The 25,713-nt window shown below is 44.8% G+C and overlaps 2 protein-coding genes across 3 annotated transcripts in view; one reads left to right on the top strand and one right to left on the bottom strand.

The window, feature by feature from the left end:
• The first annotated feature begins 9,881 nt into the window (after positions 1–9,881).
• On the top strand, positions 9,882–12,773 carry LOC114621471 (cytochrome c oxidase assembly factor 6 homolog). 2 transcript variants are annotated; one of them, XM_028767724.1, is made up of 3 exons: positions 9,914–10,208; positions 11,101–11,222; positions 12,376–12,479. In XM_028767724.1, exons 1-3 carry the CDS (start codon positions 10,065–10,067, stop codon positions 12,377–12,379), a joined length of 270 nt encoding a protein of 89 aa, XP_028623557.1. In that variant the 5' UTR covers positions 9,914–10,064; the 3' UTR covers positions 12,380–12,479. The 2 variants fall into 2 exon arrangements, with proteins under 2 accessions (XP_028623558.1, XP_028623557.1); XM_028767725.1 differs by lacking the exon at positions 11,101–11,222 and having other exon boundaries at positions 9,882–10,208; positions 12,376–12,773.
• Positions 12,552–25,713, bottom strand: part of Tarbp1 (TAR (HIV-1) RNA binding protein 1) — a 49,241-nt gene continuing 36,079 nt past the window's right edge. The window contains exons 22-30 of the mRNA XM_028767726.1: positions 24,429–24,578; positions 22,520–22,606; positions 21,554–21,750; positions 19,163–19,244; positions 17,225–17,396; positions 15,624–15,815; positions 15,367–15,491; positions 14,915–15,051; positions 12,552–14,601 (exon numbers count right to left, since the gene is read on the bottom strand). Of these exons, the coding sequence (XP_028623559.1) occupies positions 14,433–14,601; positions 14,915–15,051; positions 15,367–15,491; positions 15,624–15,815; positions 17,225–17,396; positions 19,163–19,244; positions 21,554–21,750; positions 22,520–22,606; positions 24,429–24,578 (1,311 nt within the window). The 3' untranslated portion in view covers positions 12,552–14,432. The remainder of the gene's footprint in view (positions 14,602–14,914; positions 15,052–15,366; positions 15,492–15,623; positions 15,816–17,224; positions 17,397–19,162; positions 19,245–21,553; positions 21,751–22,519; positions 22,607–24,428; positions 24,579–25,713) is intronic.

Below are 25,713 nucleotides of genomic sequence, written 5' to 3'. Positions count from 1 at the left end.
TATGAAAGCTCCGAGTTTGGCTTAAGCCCTACCGTTCTGATTCCGTTGTGCCTGTAAAATCTCCCTCCAGTCTGCATCTGCACCAGCAAGCTATTTTTCTGATTACTGCTATTCTGACCAGGATGAGATGGGAGTCTCCTCTTACCTTGATGGCTTTGTCTATTGCCTTCTCTGAAAACTCTATCCATCTTCTAAGCCTCAACCCAAAGGCTATTTTTTTTTCATAAGATAGTTACCCGTCTCTCAAGTCTACCTGGATGAACTGTCTGTGATAGTTTGTTTATGCTCAGCCCAGGGAGTGGCAACATTAGAAGGTGTGGCCCTGTTGGAGTAGGTGTGTCACTATGGGCATGGTCTTAAGACCCTCACCCTAGCTACCTGGAAGCTAATCTTCCACTAGCAGCCTTCAGATAAAGAACTCAGCTCCTCCTGCACCATGCCTGCCTCGATGCTGCCCTGCTTCTACTTTGATGATACTAGACTGAACCTCTGAACCTGTAAGCCAGCCCCAACTAAATGTTGCTTTTATAAGAGTTGCCTTGGTCATGGTGTCTGTTCACAGCAGTAAAACCCTAAGACAGAAATTGGTACCAGGGATTGGGGTATTGCTCTGATAGGCTTGACCATGTTTTTGTTTGGAAGAATGTGGATTTGGGGACTTTGGATTTGAAAAGCAGTGGAAAGCTTTAAATGGGGCTTAATGGGCTATCCTAGTAGGAATATGGAAGACTTTACAACTGAGAGTGACTTGAATTGTGCAGACCTGGCCCAAGAGGTTTCAGTGGATAATTTCAATATGTGTCCTAGAGACTGTTTTTGTGATATTTTGATGAATAATGTGGGTGCCTTTTGCCCTTGTCTGCCTGAGGCTAAGGTGAAGAGACTCAGATTAATTGCAATGACAAAGGAAGTCTCAGAAATGCCCATCATAGACTTTGTTCTCTGGTTAAGTCTTATGAAGAACATTTAAACAAGCATAGCAAGCTAAAAATGGAAAAATATAAAATATATGGTTTGAGTATTAAAGGGGCACCAGGAAATGAAATGGAGCCAAATCCCATGTTCTAGGAAATAACAGATTAAGGGAGTGGGACTTTGGGGCAAGATCCTACCCAGCTAAATTTAGATCTAGGCATGGTGGTACACACCTTTACTCCCATAAGACAGGCATGCAGATCTCTGAGTTCAAAGTTAGTCTACAGAGCAAGTTCCAGGACAGCCAAGCTTAGGCAGTGAAGGAGTTTGAAAACAGAAAGCTGGTGATAACGTAATATAACAAGAGGGCCAAGTTCCAGCCCTAGGAAGCAGCAGAACTCAGCAGCTTTGGCCATTTGGCTCTGGCTTTAGAGTCCAGAATAAAAAAGACTACTGGGACAATTGATGCTGGTTAGCTACTGCTAAGAAATTTGTGGTGATTAAGAAGAGACCAGCATCACTGAGGTGAAATTTTCTGGGAAGTGTTTTCTGAGAGCACAAGGAAGCTGTATTCCAGAGATAGCCAAGGTTGTACCTCCTGCTACAGCTGTACTTGGTAATGTGTAAGAGTCACCCAGGTGGTACTTGTTTTGAAGGCATGAAGGGGTCATGAAGAGCAGCTGAGGCTTAGCACTGTGAGAGGCCATGGAAGGCCGTTGGTGAAGGTGCAGCCATAGTTGTAGTTGACGACCCAGGACTGATGGAGTCATGCAAAGGATTTGAGGCCTGGCATCATGAAGAGAACCTATGAGAAGCTACTGGTGAAGCCTAGTTGCAGCAGAAGACCCCAGCGTGTTGGAGATGCCAGTACCAGGGATGATCACCAAGAACAACAGCAGCAGTAGAGTGGATCAACCTGAGCCTAGAGTGCTACAGAGGGCAGAGCTGGAGAAGTGACCCAAGCCCTTTGGAGGAGCCCAGACACTGGAACAAGAAATTGTAACATTGAAGTTGCCTTGCAGACTCCAAAATAGTCAAGATACCAGAGCCATGGGCTATATCTGCTGAGGAAAACTGCTAACAGGTAATGGAACCAGCCCAGGAGAAAGAAGTTTGTTGCAATCAACAAAGATGAAAAGGGAGTTGGAGACCTGAAGACTGCATTGATATCATCTTTGGAGATGCAGAGTTTGGAGTTTACCCAGCTGGATTCCTGTCTTGCTTTGGGAATTACAAGTAAGTGATTATATGAATCTCAGAAGAGACTTTGAACTTTTAACATTGTTAAGACTGTTATGGATTATAGGAACTTTGGAAGTGTGACTAAATGAATGTATTTTGCATTATGCTATGTTTAGGTATGGCCCCCATAGACTTATGTTTGAACAAGCCTATTGGGGCCAGGGAATGGAATGTGATGGTTTGTATATGCTCAGCCCAGGGAGTGGCGGGATTAGAAGGTGTGGCCTTGTTGGAGTAGGTGTGTCACTGTGGGTGTGAGTTTAAGACCCTCACCCTAGCTACCTGGAAGCTAGTCTTCCACTAGCAGCCTTCAGATGAAGATGTAGAACTCTCAGCTTCTCCTGCACCATGCCTGCCTGGACGCTGCCGTGCTTCTACCTTGATGATACTGGACTGAACCTCTGAACCTGTAAGCCAGCCCCAATTAAATGTTGTCCTTTATAAGACTTGCCTTGGTCATGGTATCAGTTCAAAGCAGTAAAATCCTAACTAGGACATTGTCTTTTTTGCCCGTGTTAGTGGTCTTGGCAACTTGGTCATCCTTTGATTAACTTCCAAACGTAAGGCAGGAGCTGTTTTAATTAGTCAGTTTCTTGACGCAGTTATAGATCAAATAAATAAATACTTGAAATCCTCTCTGCCCAAAACAATTTGAGGAGAATGAAATGGAATGAAAACTCAAGTCTTGGGTTTGTGGTTGACTAAAAATAGAGTAAGCACAAATACAACGAGAACCTAGAGCTCACTGAACACGAGATTTACCACTCAAAGAGGACAATGCTCTAGCTTCTAGCCATGAGGCCATTACTGTCGATATGGTGACAAAACACTGAAAGAGTTGTCCTAATGTGGGCTGGCAGGACAGGGCTTCACATGTTCTAATTAATTTTACACATTAATTTAATTGATGCCCTCATTCTGTAACCGAGTAATTGCTGCACATGTGAAGAAGCTCACATTAACTCTGTGTTTTATGGCTAGAAAGGAGACAGGTGAACTAAAAAGGAATAGGGCCCATTTTATTTTCAGTAGGAAGAAATAGCATGCTGGGTACTGGGGGCAGGGTGGTGGTGGCAAGCATGGAGCAACAATGGAGAGACCATGAGAGAAGAGGCAGAGTGGACAGCCTGAGCCTGCAGAGGGTCGCTGGTTCACCTGCTCACCGTGAGGAGCCCTAGCGCTGGGCAGCTGTGTTTCCTGTCAGCAACTCTACGGTATTTTGGAAAGAGATTAACTCGAGATGGTAGCTTAAGTGCTTATTTTCTTTCCCACCTCAGGTCCTGAAAACTGAAAGGTCAGAAATGCTGAAGGGTTCCAGAGGGTAGAAAAGAAACGGAGGAGATAGAAACTACAGGGTTAAATGTCTACTAAGTGAGTGTGGGCAAGATTGACATCATATCCTGTATGGCTCCAGACAAACTAGGAGCTCTAGAACAAGACAGTGCTGGGCTGTGGACTTCCTCCTGAAAGAGCTGTTCTGCTCAGAGCTGGTGCAATGGGAAGTCAGCAGCCTGGGCTTGTGCCCCAGGTTTAAACCCTAGTGTGTTTGCTATGCAAATGGGTTAACCTGGGAGGAGCCGTGTCTGTTTAAGATTCAGACAAACAAGAGCAGATGTGAGATAGCATTCCCAGTCAGGATTCTGTAGGTATATGGTACTGTGATGTCCACAACAGGTGCCCAGGGAGGGAGGCACTGTAAGAGTAAACACATAGAAACATGTTTCAAAGTGCCTGTGAAGGTCTAGCTGTTCTTAATAAAAAATATCTAACATTTAACTAAATTTCATAAAATTCTACATAAAATTTTATTATTCTCCTTCATTTAATTTCATAAAAACTGATTTTATTGTCCATTTTGCCTTTTATATTTTGACGATTTGTTTAAATATTTTATCACTACAGTGTAAAAATATGTATCAAACTTTAACTTTTTCAGTTTACATTTATATCAATTTATATTTCTCTGAATTATGAGTTTTAAGTACTTTGAACACATTATTTAATTATTCAATATTATTATTATTTTATATTTGTGTGAAACTTTCTTTTAGCCATATAAATTTTTTCTAAAATGAAGGAAAACATGTTTTGAAAAATAAACAAGTATCTCTAGATAAATTATCATATTATTAAATATTGGTGACCCAGTGATAAGACTCTTAGATATGGCAACTTTGATATTTGGCAATTATTAGTTAAAAAAACTAATGCTTTTACACATGCTTTTAATGTTGCCCTATGAATCTCCATTTGTCTAAATAGAAGACAGGATACACTGTGTCTCAGCACGATTCCTAATGTCTACATACAAGCTGTAAGCAACATGAACTCTTCGAACTCCTGTCTGAAACCCACCAGAACCCAGCTACGTGCTGGATAATTCCAAACATTTCCAGAGTCACTGAACATGAGAGAGGTCATGGTCTCCACAAAGAGCAGAGACCTAGGCTGAATGGGCACAGGTACGTTTATGATCCCCACACTTAGAAAGTGAAGGCAGGAGAATCAGGAGTTCAAAGCCAGCCTGCTACACAGGCCAGTGTGGGCTGTACACAAGACTCTGTCAAAAAAATAAGAACAAACAAAAAGGGCAGGGACCCTCACATAAGAGTTCCAAAGGTACCGAACTCTATGTTTAAGACCTAAAACTAAAACCAAATGACACAAAACGAGGAAAATTAAGGACTGGGGAGAAAGGCAGCAAGGAAATGTTCCAGAAGGTGGGTGAGTGAATGCCAAGAGCTGCCAAGTTAGCAAAATTCAAGCCCAGGAATATGAATGAGGAAGGAAGCTACACATTGAAACACAACACTGTTTATAGGCCCAGTGAGCCAGCTGTGAGCTGTTAGGACTGCACCTGTCTATTTTCCATTGTTGTAACAAAATACAATGTAATTCATAAAGAAAGCCATTTATTCAGCTGACAGTGTGGGAGACTGAAAGTCTGGTGTGTCAGATATGTGCTCTGCACCATGGTGGATAAATGGAAAGATCACAGGTGAGAGATGGTGCCAGGACAGAGAGGGGTGGGCCTTCTCTCTTACAATAGTTCACTTGAGAGAACCGCCCAGGGACTCAGGAAAGCTACTTTCATCCCTCAAGAGGACAATGTACCTACCAAGTGACCTGACGGCATTCTGCTGTGTCCATTAAGGCTGACTGGGGCAGTGAGGGAATGAAGAACTGACAGACACACACACAGACAGATAGGGTGCTGGCCTAGGTTCTCGAATGGAGAAAACTCGGTGTGTTTATTATTGTAGCTTACAGAGAGGCAGGGTCATCACTCAGATGAACTGGGAAGCAAGCACACAGCTGGATCAAAGGGATGGGTTTAGAGAGGAAGAGTCTTTGTAGGGTCGCAGTCTTTTAAGCTGTAAATACCTGGATGGGGAGCTATGGTGGACATTTCCTGCACACATTGTCCACACACACACATAGATCAAGAGGGAATGCTTTGACATTCCTCCATGGGTCAGAGGCTCTGTGGTCCTTGACTTGGCCACGCCCCCAACAGCACACATTGACTTCACCTGCTCAGGGCTTCCTCCGCTCTCCCCCACGTCCCCGCAGTGTTTCACCAGCCCCCCTTCCCCACATCTTAAATGTCACACCGCTTCCTAACATCGCCATAGAAGAGAACGATCATTCAACACATGAACCTTAGAGGGGCACATTCATACCGTATCCAAACCATAGTAATGAGTACTAGAAATAAATATGAAAAGTGGTCAAGCACACAGTCAGGTGGTATGCTGTAATCAGCTGCTTTCTGCATCAACAGATAATGTTAGACCGCCAACGTCTGTGGTTTGGAGTAAACAACACAATGCAAGCTATACATATGACTGGATGAGTGAATGGGTAAAAACATACGCGTAATAAAATGTGCACGCATGCATAATTAATAGCCGGTTAGATACACGGAGACAAAAGTAGAAACAGAGCAACAACAGATGCTAGATATGCACAATTAATAGGGATGGAGAGTCAATGGACGATTTAATAATAGGGGATAAGTGATAGATGAAAGACGGGAGACGAATAGACAGATCTAGCGCGGACGCTTCAAAAACAAATTAGTGGAGATGTCCACTGGGAGATCTGGAAAAAGAATGTCTATTTTAAGGCCCAAACCTGGTCTTGCCTTGCCTTTCTGACAGAAATAATAACTGAAGCTGTGAGGCTAGATCAACTCACCAAGGAAAATAAGAGGGGGAGGGGGAAAAGACAGAGAGAAGGAGAGAGGGAAGGGAGGGGAGAGGGAAGCTTGCAGTACAACTCCAGTTAGCAAGAGGAAAACACCAGGACAGATGGACCCGGCGTTCAGAAGGGTGTGCAGCAACACCGAAGTCAGAGGAATCTGCCCGTTTGTGTTCCTGAGTAGGTGTCTCTGATAACTGCTTTGAAAAAAAAAAAAAACAGAGTATAAATAAAAGTCTGTGGGCAGCGACAGAAAAACAACACCCTTGTTTTCAGTTCGACTGAGTCTGTCCTGCCCTGCCCACCAGGAGTTTGGGGATCCACTAAGTTCAGACTGGGTGACTCTCACGATTTCTTGTGGCTGGAACTGCCAGCACGGCCTGCCTTCCACCCTTGCCCCTGATCTCTCTTCACTGGTTCTCCATTTCACACCCGGACTTACATTCTCTTACTGGCCCTGTTGTCTGCAAGATTTTGATAATGTGAACATGGACTTTGCTGTTGTCTGCTCACACTGTGGGTGAATCTCCTGAGGGGCAAGGCAGGAACCCAACTGCTGTGCACTCACTTTCACAGTTTGTCTCCTCACTGCCTCAGTCCTATCACAGACCTCTGTGGCCGTGTGAGTGGTATTTAGCACCAGACACTGCTGACTTTTGGCCAGGAAGAACATATAAGATAGTAAACACACTAAAGTTCAACAATCATATTTTATATGATGGTCGTAATTATCTTCCTGTAGATCAATCCCAACAATGATAACCTCTCTTGGGCCTATACTTTTGGCCAGAAAGAACATATAGGATGATAAAGACATTAAAATTTAGTTCTATATCATGGCCGTTATTATCTTTCTGTAGATCAATTCCAACAACGATCACCTATCTTGGGCCAATTATTCGCTTCTATTAAAAACTGGGCACACACATTCATGCAGAAAAACATAAAACGTGCGCATGGTTAAAGTTAAAAGAGTTCTTAGAAAGCAAATGTCCAGGTCCAGAAGCAGAACCCAAAGGCTTCACATTCAGTCAGTGTGCCCGTCCTGATCAAATCTCTCCTTGCCCTAGAAGCAGTTGTGATAGTGTTGGGTACCCTTTATGGTTTTACTACTTACATATTTATCCTTAATGCCGTAGTTTACAGAAAGTTCAAGAATGCACAAAATCACCTAGCACTCAGGAGGCAGAGGCAGGTGGATCTCTGTGAGTTCACAACCAGCAGGGTCAACATAATGAGTTCCTTACCACCACCACCACCATGCCTTGATTTTTAAAAAAAAAAAAAAAATTTGAGTTCTGGATACTGAACTCAGGTCCATTGCTGTCAGACTTTTAAAACGGTGCTTGGTCTGGCGGGTGCCTAATGGTGCTGCATTGTGATCCTCGGTTTCAGGATCAGTGGGCATGTCGGTATCTGCATATATTCCTGTGGTTACCGATATGGATGTCAGTATTTGCATATATTGATGTGGTTACCAATGAGGATTTCTGTCAGTATCTGCATATATTGCTCATTTTCTCAGCAGTTTTGAATCTGTCTTCTGCACCTTAAAAACAAACAAAAAAAAAAAAAAACAAAAAAAAGGAAAAAGGTTTCTATTTCTTATGGTTTGCAGGTGTATTGAATGTCTGCATTGTGACTTATCTTTTCTATCCATTTTGTGATGTTGTTTGGTTTTGTGTAGATGAATTTGTGGCTTAAAAAAATCTTTTCAAGGCTGCATGCATGTAGTACACCCATGTATACAAAATAATCAATTTTTAGAAATTACTTTTCTTTTTTTTCTTTTTGTTTTTTTTCTTTTTGTTTTTTGTTTTTTGAGACAGGGTTTCTCTGTATAGCCCTGGCTGTCCTGGAACTCACTCTGTAGACCAGGCTGGCCTCGAACTCAGAAATCCACCTGCCTCTGCCTCCCAAATGCTGGGATTAAAGGCGTACACCACCACCGCCCGGCCTAGAAATTACTTTTCAACCCCCAAATCATACTTTCTTATACAGGTCTACAAGGATTTGTAATAGACCTTTTTGTTGGATATTGGAAATGCTGAGGAACATACAATGTATAATGTATAGCATCCTCAACAAAGACTCAGATGGCACCCATAATCATGTACATTAATCTTTCTCCAACAAAATCTCTTAGTTAAGTGATAAATACAATGAACTATCACACCATTTTAGCTCTCTCTCCCTCCCTCCTTTCCTTCCTCCTCTCCCTCTCTTTTTTAAATCAATGAGTTCCAGAGAGTTTGGTATTTCAGAGTTTGGGAGAGTCTGTAACTAGTACAAGTTAACAGTAGCAAGAATACAGGTAGACTTGAATTAGTAAAAGTCGAACCTCCTGGTAGAAGTATCTGGAATTTGTCTGTAGAAAGTTTTCAGTGCAGATTTAAATTTCTTAACTAGCACCATTATGCATCTCTCTGGATATCTGTACACTTTGCTAAGCTTTACTTGCACTTATTTGTTTGTAAGATCCTCTAACTTTCTTGTCATCTACAGAGCTAAACTTCACTATTGAAATTGCTACTGTTATTAGTTTCTCTCACCAGATGTTTGTTGGTTTTATTATTTATTATTATTATTATTTACAAAAACTCAACGTGGCTTTCCTTTCTCAATGTTTGATTTGGTTGTGTGTTAGTAAATTGGGTCCGGACTTGACAAAAGCAAAATTCAGGCTTGCTTTTTGCACAGTGTGAGTGTTGTTGCATCACGGTCAGTTTCCAGCTACCAATGAATTCTTGATCATGGAGTCGGGAAGGGATATACAGACAGCTGTGGCTGGCTGTAAACACCACTGCTTTTATTTCCCATCTCATTCATGCCGGCTCTCGATGTACCTATATGTGGTACATACACATTCATAATTGTAGCCACATCGATAAAATCAGATAAACAAATCTTTAAAAATATATTTGCACCTTCAACTTAACTCATCTAAGGCTCTTCCATCCGTTTTTGTAGCTATCCGTCATATTTACGTAATGCTCTACCTTTTTATAAACTGATGGCGATAAGGTAAAGCCATCCCTGTTATAGTCCTTAGACTTCTGGGGTATATGTCCCATATATGGCAGTGCTTAGAGTCACACTGCACACCTTGAAAACCTATAGAGCTGTGAACTGGAGCTGCTCAGGTGTGCGGCTGGCTCTCCTTGACTGGTTTAAGTCTTCCTTAGGATGGGCCCTAAGGAAGGTACAAAGAGCCTCCAGCATGGCGAACCTCAGCTTCGCCCTCACCCAGAGCCGGCGCTCTTTGGCAAGCTGTTTCCTTCTTAGCCACACTCGGAGGACGGAACATGGTGCCAACTCGGTCACCTCCAACCGCGCTGGGTCCCTACTCAACCAGTCTGGGCCGCCACAATTACAAGTCACTCTTCCCTGGGGGGGGGAGGGGGAGGAAGAGCAGAGGGCGGTACCAATCAGACACTAGTTTCCGCCCACAGGCCACGCCCCCTAGGGGGCCGGAAATTAGCCGCCAGGGAAAAGGACTTAACCGGAAGTCCCTCCTTCCCATTTGTAGACGGTGGCCCGGACAGCTCAATCCGCGGCGGGCACTTTTGCAGTGAGTTTCCTGGTGCGTTCGGTGGATCCGCAGGGCGACACTGCCGCACGGGAACCACAGCCCGCACCGCGCTCCCACGTGGGCTGATCCCTGTGTCGCATGTCACGTGGTTCCCCGCGTGACCTCTGCAGGAATGGCAGCCCCGTCCATGAAGGAAAGGCAAGCGTGCTGGGGCGCGCGTGACCTGTACTGGCGCTGCCTGGATGACAACGCGGAGGACGCGGCCCGGTGCCAGAAGCTGAGGAGCTCGTTCGAGGCCCGCTGTCCCCAGCAGTGGGTAAGTCCCGCAGGGCCCTGCGTGCAGCTTCACCCCGGGGTAGGTTTAAGGGACAAGGTCACGTGTTGGAAGTCACCAGTTTGTTGGTATTACTGGAGAAAATGACAGCGCACTACCAGACTTCGGACTTCTGCAGGCGTCCATAGTCTTTCTCACAGTTCCTCCCCTCAAGCCTGGTCATATTCAGCAGTCTGGCTCATTGAGTATCAGTTCTTTGCTCTCTTCACCTTGTCCCAGCCTCTGTCAACTGCTATAAAGACTGAGAGGTGTGTCTAAAGACAAACACGTGTGGGAGGGGGGGAGGGGGGGAGAAGAAATGGAGGATCATGGGAATGTGTTCTGAGGGAGACACTTGGATTTATTCGCTAGGATTTTTATTCAGTCTTGGGAGGTCTTGCATCCAGGTTTATGCAGGGGGAACCATGCATCAGAGAGGAGAAACATTTCTCCAGGATGAGGCAGCCACTGTAGTGGAGAGGGGATTTGAACTGAGGTCCTTTGAGAAAGATGCAGGCTTGTGCTGTACAGTCATAGAACCAGATCTCTGGGTGGCAGGTACATCCACAGGTGCAGGAGGAAAAACACCCCAAGAGGTACTGAGTTCTGGACAAGTTGTTGTCAACACCAAAATACTGCTCTCACTTCAAGGGTTAGTCTGTTTTGTACCCACATATAAGTAACTGGCTAAGGAACAGAGATTGTGGTTTTCCCCAAATACCATGTGGCAGAAGTTTCATACAGTCTTATAGAACAGAATAAAGAGTGAAAACATCAGGTAAGTTTGTTACAGCAAAGGAAGAACGTCTCTGCTGTCTGATGATACTCTTAGCCTTCTGGTTGGTGGAGGCTAGTGGTCTGTTATAACATTACAAAAGGTTTTACCTGTCACCAGGTGTTATGTCAGTCACAGAGGAGATTAAGAGGGCTAAAAGACAGACCTGGCAACATTCAAACCTCTCCATGGTCACTCAAGTTAGGATCAGTGAATCAGTCCTGTAGAAGATCCAATGTAAGGTATGGCTCGACCCGCCCCATGTGAGTTGGAATGGAATGTTAAAGGATCCTTAAATGTAATAGTCTCTGGAGGCATTGATTCCCGGCAGGTGTTACAATAATAATTTGCCACAAAATGTGAGGGCTAACACATGCCTTTTTATATAACACCCATTACTGTGCAATCAGTTAAGAACGACAGACTGAACAGATTTATGAATACCTTGTCAAACACAACAGAGGGACAGGCCATCAAACCAAAGGGACTTAGAAGGATGAGACTTCAACTGAAGCAGTGTTGTGACAGGTTCAGTGGAGCTGTATACAAACAGTTCCTCACCCACTCTGAAATGAGGGTCTGTTTCCCATGAAGTTAAGGATTGAACATCATGTTCAGGAACTATGTTTGAATCCTACACCTGGGTTGGCAGGCAGTCAGGGCTACCCCCCTGTGAAGGTGCCTTTGATACTCTGGATAGGAAGATGTTACATTCTTCCAGATGGAGCTTTAAGGAACAAATCTGCCTGCTATGCTAGAGAACACGGTTTCTCGGTGAACAAGAAAGTAGTATTCAGGCAGGGGGTCCCTTAAGACATACGCTGAAGGCTTTTAACAAGAACAGCATTTTCTAGGCTGACAATACACATGTGAGGTATCCTGCGTTTGGCCTGTATACAGGTGCTGGGGCAGTATTTACACCCCATGAAAAGAGTAGGCTGTGAATAAAAATAAAGCCAAGTCTTCATAATGTGTGACTAGTTAGTCATTTGTCTGTCTCCCCAGATGTGTCTTTCTAGATAAAACAGAGTTGACAAAAATGCCAGGGCTGATAACTTATTTGATACACTGAACCTATAACCAACAATCGTCTGTCAAGTTGAAAGTTTCCTGACCTAGCCAAGAGCTGCCACTAGACTCCAGTGTGTATAAAAATGTTTTGTAAGTTCCCAGGATGTTTGGAGACTAAACAGAAACACTAGCCATGAGGGATAGACTCATGATTCTTCAGGCTTCTTAGAAGCTCACTAGACCCCTGACTCAGGATTCCAGAATACAAACTACAGTTCTGCTTCAATACAGTTGATACTGAGTAACATGTTACATTTAAATCTGTGCTTTTGCTTGCCTAAGCTGCATAATTTGCTCTAATGTCAGGCCTTTTTATCTCAATAGATAAAATATTTTGACAAAAGAAGAGACTACTTAAAATTCAAAGAAAAATTTGAAGCAGGAGGATTCCAGCCTTCACAGTCGACTGAAAATTCCTAGGCTCCTTTCTGGACTTTCACACAAGTGGAAATTATTTCTCTGGACTTACAGAAATGATTCCAGGACAAAAGCAGCTTGAATCACAGTGCACATCAGCTCTTGTTCTCTGTAAACAACAGTTACAGTAAAATGGTGGTGGAAAAACCAGACGATCTTATCATTCAAACTATGAGGATTTCCTTAATTTAGTGAGGGATCTATTTTAAGAAAAACCATAAGATTATTAAAAAGTTTATTATAAAAATACATTGTTTATCTTCCTTTCCCCCTTTGGAATAAAAGCTGAATAGTAGGCAAATATATATATAGTTGCACATTAAATAAAAACTAAGGTTATTATATGTGCTTCTGACAGTTAACATCTTAATACAGAAACTACACAATGAAGTTGATGGGTTAAAATAAAAACATTTGTTCAAATGTCCTCGGTGATTAGACAATACCTGGGTTGCTACCTAGTTCAGTAAGACAAAGAAGAAATAAATATGTAGATTGGGAAAGGAAAACTGGGTCTATTCCAAGATGATTAAGAAAATGCCTAAGGATGGGCTCCCAAAAGTGTAGCAGTAACTCACAAACATGGAGACAATACTCACAAATGGCATATTTCTTGAAGAACTTGAATCCAGAATTAAAAAAAAAAACAAAAAAACAACTCATGATTCTTAATAAGAATGTTTAAAATGTGGGCAAATTGTGTGAATATTTTTCAAAAGAAATGCAATAGATGATAAATCTCTAAAAAGAGCCTTCTTATCATTAAATGTTAGAATAATGGGAATTAATGCCATACTGATGTCACTAGATACCGGTTAGAATGGCTTCAATTACAGTTTGACAATACCAAGTGGTGACAAGGATGCAGAACAAGTCACTCTTGGTGATACTGTAAAGGAGGAGAGCCCTCTGCAGAGGTTTTCAGTCAAACAGGCTGACCTTTGACCCACCAGTCCTACCCCTAGCAGCTACCTCACCGAATGAACTGGAAGCAAAACCTGCAGCATCACTCAGTCACTTAAAACCAGATGCCCAGGTGTGGCAGGAGGAGATAAAGAACTACATATCCCAGTGATGGATGGAATACCAACAACACAAGCAAAGACCCAGATGAGCTGCTACCAGAAAGAAGCCAGACGGATAATGTCGTTATCTCAGACCACAAGAGCGGCACCTGGATGAAGTGGGGCTGTGGAGATGTGGTGGTCTATGCTTGAAACACTGTTGCAGGTCAAAACTTCAGGAGAAATTTGAGTATTACTCAGAAGAGTTCAGGGATAACAAGCTCCTTGCTGGATGATGATAATGACTACCATTAAATAATGCACTTATCTGAACGGAAAGCATTCAGGGGCTTCCTTCTTGGTTTCAGTAGGGATTCACTGGAGTGGCTCAACAGCATGGGGGTGATGATTATAGTCCTCAGAGACAGATTTCTAGCCACCATCAGAGCACAACCCTATAGGACAAATCTCATTTAAACCTAACAGGAACAGTGAGGGCTCAATCCGGGGCTCTGGAAATGAAGCCGAGGACCTGAGGATAAAGAACATCATTGGAGCTGATCCACATCACCTCCCTCTCTCGGCAGGAACACTAACAGCAGGGAGTGGCTGCTGGCTCTCAAAACCTTCCCTGTGCCTCAGCTGCTGCTGCAGAACAGAAGGGCATAGGTGCTCATAAAAAACAACTTAGTTCTGCCAGCCTGACAGTACCGGTTTCTAGGAAGAACATACCTTTAAAATTCTATAAATGCTTAAAATATTTTTAAAAGGCTAGCTAAAAAAGGGGGACAATATATACTGATATACTTTAAGGCACATGAAGAGGTTTTGGCATTGAGGTGCAAGGTTAGAGACACGTAGATAATCCCAGGACATCTCAAAATATTTCGTTCGTCCAGAAGGTTGTAAGTCACCATCCATAGCACCGTGAGAGATGAGATAGCAGGCAAGGCCCAGCCTTCAGGATGGTGGCCCTGCACACCCGAGCAGCTGCTGTCTGGTGTACTCCCAGATCAGCAGAGCCCCACTCACGTGGACATTTAGTGAGCGGATGATGCCCTGCTGAGGAATCTCCACACACACATCCAGCTGCTGGATCAGGTTGGCTGGGATTCCTTCCCGCTCATTTCTGCAGAAGAAAAACAGAGCAAGACACATTAGTTTCCCTGTATTACAGGGAAGTACCTTTTACTATTATTTTTTAGGAGTCCTGCATGTTGCTATTGGAGACAGATAAACAAATGAAGTCTGCCTGGATTCCAGTAAGTAAGGACATTACTACCACAGGCCAATTTCATGTTTTATAGTAAACAGCCAGGTGAGAAAAGGAAAACCGGGAGGTCCCCATAAATGCTATAAGCTCATAGGAAGTTGTATGACAGGACCCTGGGTAAGTCATAAAACAGCCTAGAGAAGAGACAGGGACCAGGGAATCAGCTCACCCCAACAGCAGCAGCGACTTCTCAGGGAAGCGGTACTGGGCCAGGTCTGAGCTTTGAGCTGTCTGCTCCACACCAATGACAGTGTAGCCTTCCACCTTTTTCTGCTGCAGATAATCCGTCAGCTGGGATGGTCTCACCTTAGTGGCAGTTTTAGAAGAGCAGAATATGAAATCATTCCATTGTGAAATGAGAGAGAAGACAAAGCATTAAAACTCAAACCTGACCATCAAAGGACTTTAAAGGGAAAGCGGGACACCAGATGGCATCAGGAAGATTCCCTCCACATCACAGCCTGCTGAGTGGTGGCTAAGTGGACTGCCACATGACTGCAAGTCACAGACTAAACCTCATGGAACTTCAGTACTGAAGGATTACACTGAGAAACTGGCACAAAGACACCATGCCAAAACATCTTCACGAATACAGAATCTAATGAGTGACTTCACACTCACCTCCACTAGAGGAAGCCACTGCTCTGCAGAGACGCTGAGGTGCTGGAACTGTCTGTCGCTGACACACTGAAGACTCCCGACGACAAGTACTGCAGCACCGAACACCTCACAGGTCCTGCATAGCCCTGTACATAATGGCTCATTACCAAGACTGTCTCCAGCATGTCACAGGGTTCACGGCACCCTAGCCTTTCCTCTGAAGCCTTTCTGGAGGACCGTGTGTGGAACAGACAGCCACAAAAGGTAGAGGACTTTACCTCCCAGGTTGGTTGGCTTGTCGATGAGTGAAGCCACAACGATCAGTCTGCTAATGGACTTTCCAAGCTTGGCAGCCCGATCCTGAAATGCAAGCTCCAGGTCTGACTCCAGAGCACTGTGTCCCCATGGGATGATTTTTTTCTGGACATCAGCCCACTCTGATTGGCTGTCTGCTTCACCCAAAGTAGAACCTGAGAAGAAATCATAGTGCCTGCATGTAACTTAACCTGAGTCAATTCTCTTTGCTTCTTCAGATCTATTTTTAAATCTTTTCTTGTTGTTAATACTTGTATATAGCCTGATTGTATGTATATGCACCACATGCATGCAGGTACCCAGAAAGACCAGAAGAGGGCATTGAATACCCTGGAGCTGGGGTTACAGGTGGTCGGGGATGCTGAGAATACAACCAGCAGTAGTCTGTGCTCATCCTCACAAGGGTCTCTCAGTCCTTGGTGCACTCACTGTCCACTGGGCTGGATTGCCTGGGGTTTTGCTGCCATTGTATGATCTATCTGTATGCAGCTGTCTGCTGATAAAGAACACAAGCTGTGGGAGGGACCTTGTCCATGTCTAGCACATTGTATGCCAGCAGTGAATCCCCATCGAATGGATGAGTAGATTCAAGGTGATCTGTCCAAAAAAACGTAACACTGAACCATCTCTGCCTTTCACAGAACTATTACCCTGACACAATGAATTAAAACCACAGGGTGGAACTGGAGTCTGCACTTTTAAAAAAATTACATGTACTGATTAGGAGGTGAGGGGACATGCTTGTCATGGTGTGCATGTGGAAGTAAAATGACACATGAGAATTAGTCGTCTCCTACCATGTGGGTCGAACTCAGTTAATCAGGCTTGGCAGCAAGCAAGCATCCACTGAGCCATCTCACCAGCACCAGAGGCTGCATTTTTAATAAGCTAAATACTGCCTGGGGACATGGAGGAGCTAAACAACAACAGTAGAGACTGGCAGGGAGAAGCTGGAGAGTTGGGAAGAAAAACAGCAGGAGGAGACCAGTAGAGGAAACCTACAGATGGTGCAGGTGTGGAGAGGGAGAAGCCCCCAACTTATACTTCAGGGACTCTGGCTTTGAGGAAGCAGTCACAGTGGTAGTACAGTTAGGGAGAGCTGGGGGGACAAACTGGGGGAGGAGCCAGCAGAATGAAGCTGCCCTGGACACACTGAGCCACTGGTTTTTCAGGGAAGTCTGATTGGCATTGGAAGAGGGAAAGATTTGGGAAAGTGCAGGAGGCTTGCCTAACCAGACCCAGAAGGACCAGGATCCAGAGCTCTGCTGTCGTAAGGAGGCGAGAACGTGGCATTGTGTTTAGCTTACCTTTCTAGAACAAACCACAGACAATGAATTCTAAAATTCCTACTTAAAAAGGAAACCACCATCGTTACAGAGAGATGAGCTATACGGAAAGCGAGCATTCAGCTAAAAGTCCTGGTCAGAGCCAAGCCACACGTGCTCCTGCCTTCTCTAAATAGAGGCCAAGAACCAGATCAGTGAAACAAAATCATCAAGACCCGTTCTAGAACAGCAGTCAGGAGCCCTCGCCAATGAACCAGGGTAACATGAAGCTCCCTTACCTTGGTCCTGCTGGGACCAGTCTCCTGGACTCAGCTCACCAAGTGCAGTCCCAGACAGGTACCACTGGGACCCTGGATTGGAAGGGATGTCTGTGAAGTTGGCAAATTTATCCAGGGTGATCCACTCTTCTTCAGTGACACCCGAGAGCCGTGGGAACGTATAAAATATGGTCTGAAAAGAGAGTTATAAAATCTATTATTTTCCTTAAAAAAATAGAAGGGAAAACAATCAAACAAAAAAGACAAAAACAAAACAAAAAAATCCAAAACCAGTAATGTTAGTGCTTCTTTCAAGCCACCCTAGACTTTCAGGCCGTTAGGCCTGCAGTACTTCTGTAGGTGTGTGCTACTCTCCCTAGGACATTCAGAGATTCACTTAGGGACCCCCAAGAGCATGCAGGGCCTCTCCTCCAACACTAACTACATGTGACTACTACGCTCTTATCAAGAGCACACCATGCTTCAAAGGGCATTATTACTAAAGAGAAGTGTATACCTAAAGGCAATGTCCTGGCTATCAGACACTCATCCCGTGCTCAGTTCTACTGCAAACATTCAAAACCTGTATCCTGACTCCATAGAGTAACTCACTGTGTGACATGGGGTGAGCTATGAAGGCTCTGTCAGCTTCAGGTCATCATGTGTAAGAAGGTGCGTTAATGGAGCCTGTGAGGCCACAAGGCCACCTTTCTGTTCCTCCCTCCTGAAGAACTCTCAACCATGGGAAGGCATATGAGAGAGAAAACCCCAAGTCACGGGCAACTTAAAAGCAAAGTGACACTCAGTGCACATGTCTTTAAGGGTGGTTTTAAGGCAGATATGGTTTGTTTCAGGGTAGTTCTAAGGCAAGTATGGTTTGCTTCATGCTAGCTATCTTTGTGCACATTTAAACTGTCATGATGGAGTGTAATGGTTATCAGGTGGGCCTCCTAAGCCCAGCTCCAAACACATAAAGGCTCGGTGACAGAGTCTGGCAGACCATGAGCTCCCCGCTGTGCAGTCTACACACACAACTCCCATTGCCGTTCACCGCTCTGCCTGGTATCGCCGAGGACAAGATAGCAGCAGAAAGCAAGGCTGGTAGGGGTGAGGGGAAGGAGAAAGGATTCAGAACCTGGGGCTGCCTGGCAAAAGGTGGATAGGGTTCTAGAGAGCCCTTAGAAAGGGCTGTGGAGCTGAGGAGCACCGACAAAGTGTACAATAGTGAGAAATCCTAGTATGTCTTATCTGGAGAAGAATGATATAGGTAGTGTGACAGAAAGCACTCATTCATGTGTGTGTGTGTGTGTGTGTGTGTGTGTGTGTGTGTGTGTAGCTAGGCTCCCAATATAGACCCCCAGAGGAAAAGTCACCCTGGTCAGGTGCTCTCACTTCAGAGGTAGGTAGGCAGCACAGTGCTGTAGCTGGAGTTGGGAAGGGTTTAAGAATGCCTGATGCTCTAAATTTTAAGAATTCACACTCTGATGTCATCTACTTTAACTGCAATATGTACGTTGACAGTTTTTAATATTCCATAAGCACTCTGCCACGATCAGCAAAGCAGTGCATCATTTGTCATACATTCCATTACCCAGAACCTAAAAGGATTAACTGCCATTAACAAGAGACCTTTTGTTCTTGCATTGGTAACGGGCTTCAGTACAAGAGAGTCTCACCTGCACACATGTTCTCTCACTCACTTCCTTTCAGAAATCTGTTCTGATTTCTGCTTAGAGTTAAATAGTCCCTTCCAAGGTTTACAAGCCAGACACTGCCAGAGAAATAGAAAGTGAGAATGACTAGCCAGTTGTCACTGCTGAGGGGTGAACGGTAAGTTCAGAACGTCACAGGGTCAAGGGGACAGAGGATGAACCTCATCACAGCCTTCAATAGCTGGGGTAGGAAAGAGCATCAGGCCTGCAGACAGCAGACAGCCTACACGCTGCACTCTCAACCTACCTCCAGACAGTAGTCCTTCAGGGGTTGGAAGGTGGAGAAGAAGAAATGGTCCTGGATGCGCTGCCAGTTCTTCCTGGCGTTCCTGAGGAGGAGGACAGGGAGGAAACAGCTCTGGAGGGGAAGTCAGTGCAGGACCTTAAAGAATTCTCTATCTCGGGCTCGTAGTCCATACTCTTCAACATTAACGTATATATGTTCTAGTTCTGTCTGTGTCTGCCAGTCTCTGAGGTTGTGGTTTGAATGAGAAATGTCACCCATAGGCTCATCTATTTGAATACCTGGTCCCCAGTAGGTGGTGTTTGTGGAAGTTTAGATTTATGGCCTTGCTAGAGGAAGTATGTCAATGAGGATAGGCTTTGAAAGTTCATAACCCCACCCTATTTCCAGGTCTGTTCCCTGTTGTTGTGATCTCTCAGCTTCTTCCTCCTGCTGCTTGCTGTCAGGCATCCACAGCATGATGAACACATACCCCTAGAACCATAAGTCAAGACAAACTCTTCCTTCTATAACTTGGGTATAGCTGTGTTTATCAGTCACTAACATGGGGCTACTGGGGACTAATCCCTGGGGCCTCATGTATGCCATATGAACACACTGCCCCTGTGTTCTGCCCCCCCCCCACCCGGCATGCAATGTGTATTTTAAACTGCCACATAGATAAACTGCCACGTAGAAATGTTCTCACTTTGTGGTTTTTGAGATAGAGTCTCAGGTTCAAGAGGATAGCCTTGAACTCAGATATCTGAAGACAAATCTTGAACTTCTCTACCTCCAAGTGCTGGGGTTACAAATACATGCAGCCATGCCTAGTTTTTTTTTTTCTTCTTGTTCCTTAAACTAGGCATTGTGGTGCTTGCCTACGATTCCAACACTCAGTAGACAGGCAGGAGGACTGCCAGGAGAATAAAGCCAGCCTGAGCTACTTAGCCAAGACACTTTTTGTATAAGTTCCTTGTACCTCACCTTCTTCACTGCCTGTGTTTCTGAAAAATGAACAAGAAGTACTTTAAACATTCCAAGCATCTAAACACAAACAACGAACTCCAGACAACCTACTACAGAGAGGTAACAGGTATCTGCCACTTGTGTGCTAAACCCGTTGCTATCCAGGTTCCATTCCCATCCACACTGCTGTGCTCAACACATTGCTCTGCAGGTTCCATCCCTACTCATGCAACCAGTGCAACCCCCAGCTGTGTTGTTACTTTGAGTCTGTCTTCTCTCACACTCTCCTCACCCCTGTCCATTTATCCCCTTACCAGCCTCAGAGCTGAGGAAGCAGCTTCCCTGTCACTATATGGGCTGCCTTGGACATGCTTCTCACCCAAAGTCAAGGCCTACAGGTACTGGTTACTGTCATCCTAACTCTTAACTCTTTTCAGTTCTCTGAATACCTAGATACTTGCCCCATGTCCCCAGGACTGGCTTCCTCCAATGTCCTGCCTGCTACCAATCTCTAATTCCCAAAGCCGAGTCTCTTGCCCAGAAGTCTCTTTTCACTCACCAAATCCTGCTCTTTTGGAAGTCACAGATGATGTTGGTTAAAGGACTTCTCTAAGTCACATGTATTCGCCATGATTCCCTCTGTGTTCTTATCACCGACTGAAAGGCCTGTGCACTGGGGTGACTACTTGAAGGTCCTCTTTACCTGACTGAGTCACATATAGACAGGACCTCTGTCTACCTGGCCTGCTGAGGTGTGTGCCTGCCACAGAAGTCTCAAAGAGGGGTGTGCACTTAGAAAACAGAGAAACCATAAAGCTCAGAATGCCTGATTCTCACTGACTGTGTTCCTATTTGGGACCAGGAGTGGTATTGATTTATAATAATAAAATATATGGGATCTGAGCCAACAGTTTTTAGGGACCGGGGACCTTAATCTATGATAAACCAGCAGAGAAAACAGCTCAGTGCTCAATAGTCAGCCATGACCTCACCACAGAAAGCAATGCTCAGCTGGAAGGGTGAGGGGCCGCTCTGAGGTCAGTCTGGCTTCATCTAAGCTACCTGCCTGCTGTGCAGGAGCTAACTAAAGAGTTTACAAGGCTCAAGTAAAGAATGAGTATAAAACTCCAATCTGGCCCAGTGGTGGTGGCTCACGCCTTTAATCCCAGCACTTGAAAGGAGAGGCAAGCAAATTGAAGCCGGCTTGATCTACAGAGCAAATTTCAGGACAGTCAAGACTACACAGAGAAAACTGTCTTGGAAAACAAAACAAAAAAACCCAAACTCCCCAAACTGGATTCATCATCAATCTATCTTAGCATCATCTGTTGCTTGGGGCTGACCCAAGCCCTTCTGTGCTCTAACACAGTGGGATACTGACAGAGAAGAGGGTAACAAGGCTCCTATAGGCTCTGTGGAAAGAAGAGAGCCATGAGGCGTCCTCACCCTGCTCCGTGCATGCTTTCTGCTTGGCTGAGGCTGCACTCAATAACTGTGGTCCAGGCACCACACTCTTCAAACTGCAATGCTTTACACAGATGCCAGGCCTTCTTCAGGGCTACCAGAGCATAGAGCCTAACGCTGAAGTTGTGGCTCAGACACCACTGCAGGGCAACGGTGAGGGCGTGCTTCAGAACCAGCTTCTGCAAAGACAGAAGAAACAACTTGGAGGGAGGTGTGGCAGCATGAGCAAGGCTGGCTGAAAGGAATGGAGAACTGGTAGAGGGCACAGATGACCAGCTCTGGCAGGCCTTTCACTGGCCTGGTTGTGGGGCTGCATCTTCCTCCCAGGCCAGTGAGCTCAGCAGCACTCACAACTGTCTCAAGGAAAATGGTTTTGGGTGTCCCCGTTCTTCTAATGGCTACAATATGTCCCCCTCTCCTATGATATAAGTTGACACTGATCTTCATGCTGGTGTGACATGGCCATTATGTTCTAGAAACATGACCCCACCTTATTACGTGACCTAGGTTGAAAGTAAGGAAGTGTCCTATAGGAGTCCCACTTTTGGAGAACCTGAGGTACCCACCTTCCTCCATCAAGTACTGAGCACCTGAACTCCCTAACAGCCACCTTGAGCCACCCAGAGGCAAAATTAAGAAGCAGGCATGGGATACTTAAGAAGTGGCAACAGGACAATCAGAAGTTCAGAGTCTATCTGGGCAAAACCCACAAGGACACTTGACAGTTTAAGATCAGGTAGGGAAGAGGGCAGGTCTGGGAGGAGTTGGGGGAGGGATGGATATGATCAAACATTGTAAGAAATTCTTAAGTATTTAATAAAATGAGGAAGAAACACATCCTAAAGATAACCAACCATGAAACAAACAACAACAAAACTGTACAAATACATTTTTTGTCTATTAGAATGTCAAGTTCATAAATTCTTCTTGGAAATAACTCAAACTCACCTTTTCTGGAATATTCTGAATGATGACATCCAAATGCGATAAAACAGATAAAAATGTACAAATGCTTGTTTTAATTTTTTCTTCACCCTTGATAGAAGATGAGATAGAAGAATCGTCATTTGGGGCTTAACTGTGAGCAGAGGCTGCTGGACCCTCGGCGGGCAGAGGTAGGAGGCAGCCTCTGCCCTCTTCCCTGAAGCAGCTTGAGCTTGCCATGTGTAGGGCACAGGACTGAAAACCAGAGAGGAGGACTCCCTGCATATCACTGCAATGCAGGCAATGCAGAGAGTACACTCAGACAGCACTGAATGGCTTCACATGGACCAAGCCCCTGGGGCAGGCCTACAGGACAGGAGTGGGGACTGGGGTCAGGATGCAGAGGAAGCTGGTAAAAGACACAGGGCAGAGGAGGTGAAAGTCTCACTGACCCTTGGGACGGTATCCTGCTGTTGCATGCAAGGTGACAGCCATGGGGAAGAAATGCCATCTGGAGCCCTAGCCCTTACCAAGAACAGATGCTATTTACATGGCTAGGTATGTGTTGAACATCCTAACAACCCAAACCTGGGTGATCTGGGTGTCTATCCTCAAGCATAGACACAGGGAAGGGATCCAGGAGGGCAAAGAGTCCACTGTTGCCACCAACACTCATCAAATGTGATTTTCACCCAGCATTAGAACAAGATGATATTAATACTGTCAACTGTTATACCTAGAGTCACGGAAGGGACAAGCCTCTGGGCACACCAGTGAGGGATGATGTAGATTAGGTTAACTAAAGGGGGAGAAAATGAGCTTTGCTTCGCCATTCATCCCTTCCTGCTTCCTGACTACAGATGTAATGTGACCCCACGCTCCTGCCACCATGCCTCCCCCCCATGATGGCTTGCACCCTCAAACTGTGAGCCAGGGTGAACCCCTCCTTCTCAGGTTACTTTTGTCAGAAATTTTATCAGAGCTATAAGAAGTAACGTGGGAGGGGGTGAGGTGAAAGTTGGTGTCAGCTCACATGAGATAGAATTGACGCTTGTCTGTGACTAGGTGGCAGTTGTTTCCTTCTACACCCTCTGTGGTGATTTGAATATGCTTGGCCCAGGGAATGGCACTATTTGGAGGTGTGGCCTTGTTGGAGGAGGAAGCATGTCACTATGGGTATGGGTTTTAAGAACCTAGTCCTAGCTGCCTGGGAGCCAGTCTTCTCCTAATGGCCTTCAGATGAAGATGTAGAACTCTCAGGTCCTCCTGCATCATGCCTGCCTGGACACTGCCATGCTCCTGCCTTGATAATGGACTGACTCTCTGAACCTGTAAGGCAGCCCTAATTAAATGTTGTCCTTGTAAGAGTTGCCTTGGTCACGGTGTCTGTTCACAACAGTAAAACCTTCACTGAGACCCTCTATTCTGGTTGTTTGAAATTTCCCTTCTAAAGCTCTTTCCAAAGGGAAAGAGAAAATTCACTCCTCGTCTCCCTTATTTCTACTACCAAGCCAGGACACGGCTTGGTGTTACGCGGCGTCTTATTTGCTTTGCTTCTTTGTTTTGTTTTGTTTTGTTTTGTCTGAGATAGCACCTCACTACACAGCCTAGTCTGGTCTAAAATTTCTGATTTCCCTCCCTCAGTTTCCTGAGTGCAGGGATTACAGGTGTGCAACACCATGCCTGGCTTCCCTTATATCTTAATAACAAAAGCCTTTCTCATCCTTATTTTGTCAAAATTAGAACAAATCACAACACACTCAAGACAAACTTGATAAATTTCTGTTGCCCAACCACACTCAGGATGCACAATTATAAACTTCAATGTCAACATTACAGTCACTGAGGGACAGAAACAGGCACTGAAGTGAGGTGCACCTCCACAGTCACACCCTCTCCTAGTTCAGAACAGCAGAAGAAAATCCTTACTTACATAAGAAAAACACGCCCAGAACTTCGGAAGAAACTCAGGGAATTTATGAAGAATCAATATAATAAGCCACTCAATAAAATACTTTATGGACGCTTGATTGTTTGTGAAGCCAGCGTGGAAAACCTTATCAATAATCCCATGTAAGAATTTCTGAGGGAGAAAACATATATTAAATTGTTAACACGCTATAACTTTTCAATTAAAAAAAAAAAAACAAACCTCCCCAACTGAAGCTGGAGAGATGGCTCAGCAGTTAAGAGGCTGTTCTTGCTGAAGACTTGGGCGCACTTCTCAGAGCCCAGACTTGTCACTCCAGTTACAGGGGATCTGACACCTCTTCTGGCCTCTGTGGGCACTGTACACACACAGTGCACAGACATTAATGCCAGAAAACACTCATACACATAAAATATAAGACTGACTTTGTGCTAGAACATTTCTAGTGAGCACCTCACTGTTTATTTAGACATCAAGTCTATGATGAAGGTTTCGATCATCTAGGTTTTGACGGGGTAAGATACAGAAGTCTAATAACTTTCCTAAGTTATATACTTACCTCATTTCTGTGGCTGGTGCATATGTAATGTTCACATGTGCATGGACTCATGTGCATGTGTGAGTATGGATGTGTGCACATACATAAGGAGGCAGGCCAGAGGTCATCACTGTCAGGTGTTTTCCTCAGCCACTTTCCACCTTATTGTTTGAGGCAGGGTCTCTCCAATTTGGATAGACTGGTGGTGCGCTACCAAGCTTGGATCTTTATGTGGGTACTGGGGAGTGACCTCAAGTCCTCCCACTGAGCCATCACATCAGTGCTCAGCCTTGTGCTTAAGTGGTAGCTTATTTCATGCTTGGACCCAGCTGCTCAGAAACAGCTGGATAAGGAGCAAAGCTCTAGACAAATGCATCCATCCACCTGTGCTCTGGTCTCTCAGCAATATGGCCACCCCCCCCCCCACCCCCATCCCCCCCCCCAGCTGTCCTTTGGACTGGACCTTGAGCTCCAACTTCACCTCTCCCTCACCTGTCCTCTCCACAGGATGCACATGTAAGCATCGGGAGGAGAGCACTTATTTACATAAACATTTTATATAACATTTATTTAACAGGCATACTTAAAAATAATGTCTGTTACTTTTTGTATTTTAAAGAAGAAAATCATTCTTTTTTTTTTTTATAGTATAGAATAGAGTCTATTCAGGGCATGGGGAGGGGAGCCAGGAGGGTAGTAGAGGCAGAGAGAGAGAGAGAGAGAGAGAGAGAGAGAGAGAGAGAGAGAGAG

The sequence above is a fragment of the Grammomys surdaster genome, unplaced genomic scaffold (genome assembly GCF_004785775.1).
Source record: "Grammomys surdaster isolate TR1022 unplaced genomic scaffold, NIH_TR_1.0 181, whole genome shotgun sequence".
Taxonomy (NCBI): Eukaryota; Metazoa; Chordata; class Mammalia; order Rodentia; family Muridae; genus Grammomys; species Grammomys surdaster.
Note: the sequence above shows the minus strand (reverse complement) of the source record. Positions and strands in the feature narration are given on the sequence as shown.